The sequence below is a fragment of the Gracilinanus agilis genome, chromosome 2, assembly GCF_016433145.1.
Source record: "Gracilinanus agilis isolate LMUSP501 chromosome 2, AgileGrace, whole genome shotgun sequence".
NCBI lineage: Eukaryota > Metazoa > Chordata > Mammalia > Didelphimorphia > Didelphidae > Gracilinanus > Gracilinanus agilis.
This window is the reverse complement of record NC_058131.1, coordinates 229,822,515-229,835,261: the sequence shown is the minus strand read 5'-3', so window position 1 is coordinate 229,835,261 and position 12,747 is coordinate 229,822,515. Positions and strand designations below refer to the sequence as shown.

Genomic DNA, 12,747 nt, shown 5'->3' with positions numbered 1-12,747 from the left:
ATATTAAGTTTATCTTGGTACTTTGCAATCTTGAAATTAGTTGTAGTCAGCCATCTGGAGTACTTGGTTAATGTTCTGGGTTGAACTTCCTCAATTTGACAAGAAAAGCTAATTTAAGAGAAAAAAGCAGTGTCATTAAAATGACATAGGATTCACTTAACATGGGTAACTGAGTTTAAAATGTTAAATTATAAATGTGGTTAAAAACATTTAACATTTTATTTAATGTAAAAATTATTTCCTGAATATCACTCACCTGTGTGATTATAATTAGCTTGACAATGAAAGGGTCTGGCAATGTAGGGAATTGAGCTATATGGAAAACCAGGAAGTGATTCACCTAGATTCAAACAAACAATATATGTAATAAACTACAAAGAAATCTTCAAAACTTGATTTAAGAGCTATCAATGTATTACATTACTCCTCCTTTGTTAATACATTTTTAATCTTTGGTTAATATAATATTTCCCCCAGGTAAGTTAATTCTATATTCAATTTTCATCTCTGCTGTCTTAAAAAATAAACTTGTCAAAACATCACCTTGTCTTTGTTTGTAAGGTGTCTGTACAATCAAGTGATCAAGGTTTAGATACTAATTTATAGAACTGAGGGCTAAGCAACACATACATACCATAGGTTTTTCCAAATTCACTTCTTTTAAACTTTTCAAAGCAACAAATGTTAGGTCACTACGTTATAAATCATAAAATATCCCCTTTGTTTAATCATCCTCAGTTTATTCATGTTTGCAGGTCCTTTATACCTCTAGATGTTTTCTTTATAAATACATTTTAAAAACCTATTTGCCTTATAGGCCATATTATCTAAATGTGAACACTTTTTCATCAAAACTACTAATATTGGGAGTTTCTTTATAGAAATTAATGTATACAACCCATTTCACAAACCCTATAGAAATCATTTTAAAATATTATATACATTAAGCAACTCAACACCTCCAAAGAGCCAAACAACAACAAAAGTCACTGAGAAGCAAGAAAAAGTTAGGAGTTACCCTCTGAAAAAATATGAACTTGATGTATTTGGAAAGTTCTAAATTAACTGCACATGAATAAGAACCATATTTCAGTGCCTAAAAGAAGTTAAGTATTAAATGACTCAAGTGGTAATTTATTCAATACTCTGAAACCCACAGTCCATTTACTATGGAAGACATTTTCATATCAAAAAAGTCATGCTTACCACAATCATTCTCTTGTATATTCTCACTTTCTTCTGTTTCAATTTCCCTTTTGGAATGTAACTTTAAATCCACACTGACTTTAGGCTGTACTCTTTGGGCTAAAGTGCCATCTTTCCTTTTTGCTGGGCATACTAACCAGTCTCTAAGAAGAACTTCTGTTATCTGTTCACATGAGAGTGAAAGTTTGCAGATACGAATTCCTTCTAAAAGTTCAATTACCTGTGTGATACTTTCAGAGAAATGAAGACTATATATTGAAATCTTAATGAGACTACTATATATTTTTAAAATAAATTCATCATACCACTAAAAATAATCTAAATACAGCATTAAGTCAAGGTTGAAAATAATTTGGAAAAAAAGCAATTGTATTCAGCAAGAAACTTGAGAGCAAGTGAGAATCTCATTTAGATTCTGGTGTTAGCATAACATCTATATTATAGCTTTCCTTGTTTATGACAATTTATATAAAAGATGTGGGCTTAACTAGAAATTATGACAATCTCCAGGTAAGTATAATACTTCATGAGTTTTACTGTATGTTTGTTTCCACAAATTGTAATTAAACAATCAAACTTGATATTTCAATGAAATTAAAATGTCTTTAGTATCACATCAGATACTCACTTTGCTAGATATACTGCACATATGCCACCTTGCTTAAGATTTGGATATACAATAGGCAAGGCGATTTGAGGATTTAGCATGTCCAAAGCCACCTGTAAAGAGAGAATATGCATTGCACTTTTTAAGTAAAGGCACAAAATGTGAGGGTATATGTTAGAGAAATAGAACAGAGGTAGTTTACTTTTGGAAAGCTATTTCATACAGTTAATGTTTTTCATTAGAATGTAGTATTGACAATTGTCATATGATTGATATTGGTTTACCTGTCTGGTTATAATTGTCAGTATATCTAGATTCTGACTATAAAAAGAGAATGACATGCCTTAGACACTTAATTTTGCATTTTTCTTTGAATTTCTTTTTTAAAATTTATACATTTCATCTAAACTTTTAATAATAAAAGACATTATTCAAAATCTCCTTGTTTTAATTTAACATACAGGATAAAAATCACAAGTTTGATATAGGGAAATTATAGTATCTGTTAATTTATTTTTAAAGGTCTTATTAATATACTTGTTTTTAAAACCATAGTCAAGTCTTAATTTCCTGATATGCTCCACCACCACTAATGACCACCATCACTGAATCTTACTAGTAATGAAGAAAGACAGATACAGTACAACAATGTGAGGCCATTTACAATATTAAATATTTACTGAGTGATACCTTATGCCAGTGAGGGTGAACCTTTTAGAAGGGTGGTGATGTCCTCAGGTGTGTGTAGAGAGGGGGAGGGGAGCAACCTGCCCTCGCATCCCTTTGCCTTTCTAGTAACTAACTCTAGTGAACTCTGTGCTGGCATGCCCACAGAGAGGACTCTGAGCAACTCCTCTGATGCACATGCCATAGGTTCCCCGCCACAGCCTTATACTAACATGATTTATTGTTGTCAATCAAATATTTAAAGATCTCCATCATATCCCTGAGACTTCTCCAGATTTTCTTCAGGTCCTTCAAACAATCTCTACATGGAATAAATTCAAGTTCTTTAACCATTTTTGCTGCTTTTCTCAGGACTCTCCAGCTTATCAATATCTTTCTAAACCTGTGATACCCAGAACACTTTCAGATTTAATTTAACCTGGAAGAATATAGCCTACCAGTTCTTTATTCCTAGAAGCAATGCCTCACTTATTGTAGCCCAATATCTCAGGCTGTTACATCATAATGCTGAGTCATACAGAGTCTATAGTCTACTTAAAACTTTCACTGAAGGCAAATTATGTCCAGTAAGTTGTCAATATTAATGAGATAGTCTAATTTTTTGATAACTTGACTTGTGTTAATATGAAAACTTAACAAGAATATTCACTTAACTAGAAAATATTCTTCAATCATTCTACCTAATGAATTCCCACCTAAGAGATACTCCACTTAAAATAATCACAGAATAAAATACTTACAAGTATATATGCCAAAAGGAACCCAAGATCTACATGAAAATAATTATAGAACTTTTTATACAATAAAGTCAGAGCTAAAAAGTGGAGATATGTTGCTCATGGATTAGCAGAATCAATATAATTAAAAAGAAAATCCTCCCTAATCAACTGGCATATATCTTTAGATCTAGCCATACCAGTGCTGGGCTTATTTTCCAAGGAGATGAGGGAAAAAGAAAAATAATCTCTGTGTTTCAAAATATTTATTGTACCTCTCTTTGTGGTGGCAAAGAACTAGAATTTGAGGGGATATCCATTAACTGGGAAATGTCTGAACAAATTGTATATAATTATGATTGAAAACTACTGCACTATAAGAAATGATGAACAGATTAACCAAAAAAAAAAAAAAAGACTTAGAACTTCATGAGATAATGAGAGTGACACTAATAGCACCATGAGAACATTATACACAGCTACAGATTTAATATTTGAAGAATAACTTATGAATGTTCACCTCCAGAGAATGAACTGAGAAGTGGAAACATAATCTATACATTTTGCTGGAGGATGTATTTTATGGGTGGTAGAGGAGGGGAGAAAGGGACTGAATAAAATTTTTTTTTAAAGTTTCTGCCTAGTTAAAATGTTTCAACAGAAGAAACAAGGTGTTTATCATTAAGTAGAGGAAAAATTCAATTCAAAAAACATTTATTAAGCCCCTTACTCTGCAAGGTACTAGGTCATATATACAAAGCCAAAAATGAAGTAGTCATTATCCTCAAGGAAAAGAGAAATTTGGAAATACGAGTTATAAGGCTTATGGTCTGGGAGAAAATAATCTGAATGATATGTTGCTTTTGGATTTCATGTTTGCATGTCAGGAAAATATCCTACAAGTGAAAAAACAGTTGATATAACAGACCTTTATATTATATAAAGAAGGACCATGAAATAAACAGACTTCTTCCCTTTTGGTTCAATCCAACCTTAAATTCATATAGTTTGAGTACTTAATGTTCTAGAACACACTTTCAGAAGATTTACCCCATCAAATATTATGGATTCTATGTCCTCAGCAGCTTCCAAAATATCCTTATGAATGAAATCCACATTATTTGGCCATTCTTCTATATGACTAATCTTCCATGCATCACGCCAGCACTTGTAGTTCTTCTTAGCCTGGTTGTGGTGGTCTTTTCTAATTTCAAAACTTTTAACTTGTCCCTGTACTCCAACTAAAATAAATGAAGGAATAAAATTGAATAATAGGAATATTTCATAATTTTTTAATGTTGTTGCTTTTTAAAAATAGCAAAGAGAAAAGAATTTCCTATCTTCCTTAGGAAGTCTTTCCCAATACCTCTTGATGTCAGTGCTTTCCGCTCCCCTCTGTTGATTATTTCCATTTTATCCTGTATATGGCTTATTTGTACATAGCTGTTTAATTTTGGATCCATAATCAAATTGGTACTGCAGCTGCTATTAGAAAGATTATTTTTATTTACTCGCCTATGATGCTACTCTCTGTCCAGTACTTTCAACCAAAACACCCCTCCCCTAAATGTGTTGTTTCATTCATTAGGATGCAAGTTCCTTCAAAGCAATGACAGAGCTTACCACATAGTGAGTACTTAATAAATGCTTATTCATTTGTTTAACTTAATAAAAGACTAAATCAAAAAAGAGATTTGATAGGCCCAATACTGACTTAGTACAGAACAAGATATTAAAGGAAAGCAGCATCTAGTGAAGAGGTAAAAAGATAAGTTTAGTTCCATAGCTATTAAATCTATATCCTAAATCTGACAATATAATGGGAAATCCCATTTTGATCCATACTATAGAAATTAGACTACTAAATGAGAAGAAGAAATACAAACCATTTAAAACAAATCTAACATACATATACTTTAGCAAGAAGATCATTATACTGAATCAATTTAATTTACTTAGAAATAATAGCCATCAAATCTATATAACCAAACTTTGGATTGGTTAAAACCCCACACTTCTGTAGGTTAAACTATTTTTTTTTTTAACCCTTAACTTCTGTGTATTGGCTCATAGGTGGAAGAGTGGTAAGGGTGGGCACCTTGCCCAGGGTCACACAGCTGGGAGTGTCTGAGGCCAGATTTGAACCTAGGACCTCCCATCTCTAGGCCTGACTCTCAATCCACTGAGCTACCCCCTGTAGGTTAAACTATTGACAGATTTAGCAATTTAATGATGAGCTTTTCCTACTATCAAAAGTAATCTATTGTGACTGCATTTTTTGTTGGACCAGATTTGTGATTTTATTGGCATTGTAAATTCCCAGTTAAGTAAACTCCATCAACAAATGCAGATTCATACCTTCTCTAGAATTTATAGTCTTAGAAAGTTGCCTGGGGCACTGAGAGATCAAGTGATTTATTTAGGGTCTCTTCTGTCAGAGATAGCACTTGAACCCAGATCTTTCAGACTCTTGAGACCAACTCTGTATATCCTGTACCAGTGATGGCGAACCATTTAAAGATGGAGTGCCAGGGCCTTCCCCCCCCCTCATCTAAACCAGGGGAGGGAGGAATCCTTCCCCATTGGGCTCCTGCGCAGAGGAGTGGGTCAAGTGAGGAATGTCCTCAGAGAGTGTAGAGAGGGGAAGGGGAGTGGCCTGGGAGCTCTGCTCCCCTCCAACTTTGCTGCCTGTGAGCTGCTCACCTTACCCCCTGTTCATTTCCATTGGGTTGCTGGGCAGAGGGGCGCAGGGGATGAGAAAAAATGTCATCAGGTGGGGAGGGGGAGAAACAGCTCTGCCCAAGTCGATCTGCCTTTCTAGTAACAAACTGAGGGGTGGGGGGAGATGCAGCTGCATGCCCACAGAGAGCACTCTGCATGCCATCTTTGGCATCCATGCCATAAGTTCACCATCACTGTCTTATACCATACTTTCACTTCTAGTGACTATTAATTTCATTGCAAAAGAATGAGACACTATTGTTCAGAATGCCTAACTAGGAAGTACACGGAAAACATATTTGAAATGGTTTGCACTATGCCACCTGGTGGTACAGAGAAAGACGCTTTTGAACTCAAAAGTTTATGATTGTATTCAATCGAAGTTTTATCACAAACTACTATATGGCATGAGGCAGATAACTTAATTTCTCTAGGCCTTAGTTTCCATGTCTTTCAAATAAGAGGTTAAACTAGATGACCTACGAGATCCCTTTTAGCTTTAAGACTGAATGCTGGGTAGAAGTTTGAATATAGAAGACAAATGGTCAAGGCACCTAAGAAAAGGTAGAAAAGAGAGGAACTGTTAAGAGAAACAATAGAAAACTGGATAAAGGTTCAACAGAAAAGATATCAACAGTGGCTCCCATTTGGTTTAGGGAAATTTGTTTAGAAGCCTGTCACATTAAATGGATGAAAAAGCATTAAGGGCTTGCTTTCAAATGTAAGCATTTTGCTAAGGCCTAGGGACTCAAAATACATAAGACTGCCCCTACACTCAAAGGAATGGGAGTCAGGCTATAGGAAAACAGACTGACCCACCCTATTCAGGATATGAACAGGTGATTTGATCTTTGTTCATGGTTCCAGAACTGAAAGGAGTAGAGGAAGAATACAAATGCTACTCTTTATAAGGAGGCTGTGGAAGATTGGGAAAAGTAAAGAACTGCTAGATCTTTCCTGAAAGAGTATTATTATTATACATAACAGAATTCACCTCCTCCCCAAACCTTCCTATTAGTCAAGGGTACCACTATCCAGACACCCAGGCTCAAAAATCTCACCATCCTCAACTCCTCAACTCTCATTCACCTTGTATATTCAATTTGTTTTCATATCTTATTCCTTTCTACCTTCACAAGTTCTCCCCTACTTGTCCCCTTCCTTCCATTCAGAGCTGCCAGGATGGCACAAATCCTACTCACATCTCCCCCAACTAGAATGCATTCTCAGGTGCTTTTGCCTTTCTTTGTATTTACAGAGGCCCATGTTTACCATTATTACAAATTCTTGCCATTTACACAAAATGAAATTATTTCCTCTTGCTTAATCTAATCATAATATTTTTACCTGCTTGTGATAAAAACAAACTCATTCCACCAGAACCAGAGCCAACGTCCAAAATGATATCACCTTGTTTAATATTCATCATCATCAACATCATATTCATATCCTAGGAAAAAAGTGATAATTTGGAGTTACCTTTATTATCGACAGCCTGAATAGTATATTAGGTATGTAGGGTAGGAAGAAGAAAAAACAAAAGAAATATAAAACATGGTCTTAGCTCATAAATAGCTTACAGTAACAGTTAATATAATTTATATTGTTCAATTAAAAGTCACCAAAACCCTCTTAATAATCATAATTATAAATAATAATAAACCCTCTTAATAATAATTAATAATATTTTCTCATTGTTAATCTTCAGCCTATGCAGCACATGACCTTATTAAACATCCATCTCTTCAAAGCACTGTACAAATCTTGGTCCTCCTACACCCTCTGGCTCTTCCCACTCATCTTTTTAAATGACTCCTTCCTCCCTATGATCCTTAAAGATTTTCTCCACAGTTCTGTCCTAGGCTGCTTCCTCTCACTAATATTTCCACTGTAGTTTTCAAACACTATCAAAATCTTCAACTATCATCTGAAGATTCTAAATTTTATAACCTAGACACAGCTCTCATTTAAATTGCAATTCTTTCTTTCCAGGTATCTGATAGATGTTTCCACATGAATGATCAACTAGCACCTCAAACTTAACACATCTAAAACCCAACTCCATATATCACTCTCCAAAATAACACATCATTCTTTTCTATGTTATCGACACCACCAATTCTCTAGTAATCTAGATTCAAAAGCTGAGTTATCTTTGATTCTTCCCTTTCTTACCTCCAATCATTCTTCAAGATCTGTCAATTGTCTGCATACCATCTCAAATTTTGCCTCTTCTTTCCAAAGCTACTGCTACTACTTTAAATCATATCTTCTTGAGCCTGAATGACTACAATAGCCTCAAACTGGTTTTTATCTTTAGGCTTTCCTTCTAATCTATCCTTCAGTGCTATTAGTTCTTTGTGATCTTCTTATAACACAGTTCTGGTCAAGTTACTCCTCCCCTAATAAATATAAACATTTTTAATATTTAATGTTTAATTTAATTTCTTGAAAGCTACTTGTACCCAAAGTCCCTACAGCCTTATCACTCACACTACTCCCCAACCTTTTTCAATTTCTCAATCTACTATAATATAGTAATACTATAATATAGTAATCTACTATAATTGCTCTCAAAGTAACTTCCTATTTGACAGAGCTAAAGGCTTTTTTATAATCCACATCTTCTCTGATCTCTCTAAAGCATTTAACACTAATGATCACTCCCTCCTTCTGATTATTTTCTCCTTTCTTAGCTTCAGAGATACCCATCTTCTGGTTCTCCTACACTGCTTCAAACCATCCTTACATCTGCTGATTCTTCATCTTTCTGACCCTTAAAGGTAGGTATTTCTTAAGGTTCTGTCCTTTTTTACTCCTTTATTGTTGTTTCTCTATTTCCACAGCTTCAACTCTCCTATTCTTTAATGACTCCCATATTTCTCTATTTAATCCTAATATCTCTTTGGAAATCCAGCCCTTCATCTTACAACTGTCTACTGCTACATGAATTAGCCTTGGGAAAAAAATGTGTAAATAAATGTATAGTTCATGAACTGGTTAACTACATTAATCAGAATGAGAACATAATATTTGTTCAACAATCATTTATTGAATACTTACAACATACCAAGCACTGTGCTAGGTGCTGGAGATATAAATAAAAAACAAACAGTCCCTGTGCACAAAGAGTTTATATTCTATTATGCATATTTCAATACTTTAAAAAACTGTAATTTCATTAATGTGGATACTCTTTCTTTCTCTACCAATGAAGATCCTTCTACACTTTGGTATCTCTCTGGGTTTTGTAATAGCAGGAAAAAAAAAAATCAAGCCTCTGATAATCAGATCCTGATCCCTCCTCCAAAAAAGGAATCTAAACCCCCCAAAATATAATCTTAAAGGTCAAAAACAAAATATTAGTTGCTCATGGGTAGGCTGGGCTAATATAATTAAAACGACAATTCTACCTAAATTAATTTACTTATTCAGTGCCGTGCCAATCAAATTACCAAAAATTATTTCACAGAACTGGGAAAAATAATAAAATTCACCGGAAGAACAAAAGATCAAGAATATCACGGGAATTAATGAAAAAAATGTGAAGGAAGGTGGTCCTGATAGTAGCATTTTAACTGTATTATAAAGCAGTAATCATCAAAACAGTCTGGTACTGGCTAAGAAACTTAATGGTAGGTCAATGGAATAGATTAGATACACAATATACAGGAGTATATGACCTTAGCAATCTAGTGTTTGATAAACCTAAATAAAGATCCCAGCTTTTGGAACAAGAATTCACTATTTGACAAAAACTGCTGGGAAAACTGGAAAAAAATTACGGCAGAAACAAGAAACAGACAAATTATCTCACACCTCCTACCAAGATAAGGTCAAAATGGGCATATGATTTATATATAAAGTGATACTATAAATAAATTAGGAGAATATAAAATAGTTTAGCTGGCAGATTCTTGGAGAAGAGAATGTATGGCCAAACAAGAGAGAAAAAGCATTAAGGTGTAAAATGAATAATTTTGATTATATTAAATTAAAAAGGTTTTGCACAAACAAAACCAAATATAACTAAGATTAGAAGGGAAACTGGAGGAAAAAATTTTAAAGCAAATTTCTCTGATAAAAGTCTAATTTCTCAAATATCTGTTAAATTCATAAGAATACAAGTCATTTCCCAATTGACAAATGGCAAAGGATATGAACAAGCAATTTTTCAGATGAAGAAATCAAAGCTATTAATAATCATATGAAAAATTGTTCTAAATCACTCGATTAAAGAAATGAAAACTAGGGGCAGCTGGGTAGCTCAGTGGATTGAGAGTCAGGCCTAGAGATTGGAGGTCCTAGGTTCAAAGCCAGCCTCAGACACTTCCCAGCTGTGTGACCCTGGGCAAGTCACTTGACCCCCACTGCCCACCTTGCCACTCTTCCACCTATGAGCCAATGCACAGAAGTTAAGGGTTAAAAAAAAAAAAGAAAGAAATGAAAACTGAAACAGCTCTGAGATTGGCCAATATGATAGTAAAGGAAAAGTGATAAATGTTGGAGTCGATGTGGTAAAGTTGGAACATTAATGCATCACTGGTGAAGTTGTAAACTAATCCAACCATTCTGGAGGGCAATTTGGAACAAAGGGCTATAAAACTGTTCAGAGCTTTTAATCCTGTAATACTACTAGATCTATATCCCAAAGAGTTCATGAAAAGGAAAAGGACCTATTAGCACAAAAATATTTATAACAACTCTTCTTGTGATGACAAAGAATTAGAAATTGAAAGGATGCCCATCAATTGGGTAATGACTGAACAAACTGTGGTATATGATGGTGATAGAATACTATATTATATAAGTATATACAAGGTTATATATGTAACTACATATGGTGCTGTAAGAAATAATAAGCAGGATGATTTCATAAAAAGCTGGAAAGACCTACACAGCACACAGTAACAGCAATATTGTGGAATAATCACCTGTAAAAGACTTAGCTACTCTCAACATTACAATGATCCAGGACAATTTCTAAGGACTTATGACAAAGAATGTGATCTGCCACCAGAGAAAGAATTGTTGGAGTAGGATGCAAATCAAAGTATACTATTTATCACAGTTTATATTTTTATTTGTGGGTTTTGGTGTTATATGAGTATTCTCTTATAACAACGACCAATATGTAAGTGTGTTTTGCATGATAATACATGTGTAACCTGGACGAAATTGCTTGCCATCTCTGAGAGGGAGGAGGGAGACAATTTGGATCTTATAATTTTGGAAAACGTATGTTAAAAATTGTTATTACATATAAATGGGTAAATAAAATATCTCGGAATAAAAAGATCAAAGGCAAAAAATAATGCGATTCCATGACAGTAGTGATTGATTCATTCTTTGTGTTTTTGTATTTCCAAGTGTCTAGCATATGGAAATAAATGGTACTCTAAAAAAATTAAAGGTCATATATACATTTTAAGTACAACTGAAAGAACAGGGCTGGGGGCAGCTGGGTAGCTCAGTGAATTGAGAACCAGGCCTAGAGACTGAAGGTCCTAGGTTCAAATCTGGCCTCAGACACTTCCCAGCTGGGTGACCCTGGGCAAGTCATTTGACCCCCATTGCCTACCCTTACCACTCTTCTGCCTGGGAGCCAATACACAATATTAACTCCAAGGCGGAAGGTAAGGGTTAAAAAAAAAAAAAAAAGAAAGAAAGTACAGGGCTAAATATTTTCATTAGGGCTTAAGTTTTAAAGTTCTGATACAGTAGGCCATCATATGTGCCAGTTCAGGAACTAGTGGTTGCATAAATAATGGGCATTACCTTTGGATACGATATAGTAGGCCCTCTTTTCATCAATAAAACAAACTCCTCCAATGCTGGTCTTCTCAGCATAACGTGGTGACCACGGGAACTTCTAAATAATTGGCCAGGTAACTTCCCAATCATTTCTTCGTATGGAATTACTCCCCAGTTACTGCTTAATTGTCCTGTAGCCTCCAACTTAAACAATCTTTTAAATGTATTTTCGCCTTTTTGGAATTCTGCGTAAAGAAGGTCCCCAGGTTGAAAGGGGAATTCCTTGGGACTTGACTTGATAGAGCGTGCAGGAAGCTCTTTAGACTGAGATTGCTGGGCTTTACAGCAATCTCCCGGAGTTCGTAGTGGAAGCAGGAAGGTCGCCTCTCTTTCGTCGCTGTACTCCTCTTGGCCAGTGGTCACATACTTGACTTCTGGAGGCAGCCTCTCCTCTGGTAACAATCTCGTAAGCTTCTCCAAACAAAAAGATTGGGTAGCCTGGACTCCGGAAGGCTGAGACCAGGATACATCCCCGGGCTGCGGAACAGAAGTATCAGAGGGCTCCTCCGTAAGGTTCCCATCTTTCCCCCAAGTCTCGCTCCATTCACCCAAATCCCCAGGAGCTCTGGGAAAGGAGGCACAGGACCGCGACCCAGTCCCTCCTAAAAGACAGCTAGGGCTTCGCCTTAGTGGAATCAACAGGCAGCCCGAGAACCTCCTGGGCTGGCAGCGCACAAGTCGGAGCCCACTTCCCAGCAACCACTGGAACAACAGCGAACAGCATTTCTCAGCAGGCAGAAGCATGGTTTCCGTCGCTGCCGGTACGGTCGCAGGTTAGTGACGTCTACAGGGTGAGTGAAGTCTTCCGGATCCGGGAACTAGCCCGGAACCAAGAGAGTAGCCTCGTTTCCGCACTAGTGACGTAAAGCCTGGCAAGGGAAGCTTTCCTGGTCAAATGGCTAATTGGCCAGCCAGGCAATAGGTCAGTTAATTAATCTCGTTAATTTGTGAATCACCTACTTTGTGCCCGGCCCTATGCCGAGCGCTGGGGTTACA

General features: G+C 35.7%; 1 protein-coding gene across 1 annotated transcript; it reads right to left on the bottom strand.

The window, feature by feature from the left end:
• Nucleotides 1–22: 22 nt before the first annotated feature.
• Nucleotides 23–12,495, bottom strand: TRMT61B (tRNA methyltransferase 61B). Its single transcript, XM_044660981.1, has 7 exons — nucleotides 11,716–12,495; nucleotides 7,285–7,387; nucleotides 4,267–4,457; nucleotides 1,835–1,926; nucleotides 1,207–1,436; nucleotides 257–340; nucleotides 23–108 (listed from the first exon to the last, which is right to left on the bottom strand). The coding sequence occupies exons 1-7, from the start codon at nucleotides 12,493–12,495 to the stop codon at nucleotides 68–70; spliced, it is 1,521 nt and encodes a 506-aa protein (XP_044516916.1). The 3' UTR covers nucleotides 23–67.
• Nucleotides 12,496–12,747: the final 252 nt, after the last annotated feature.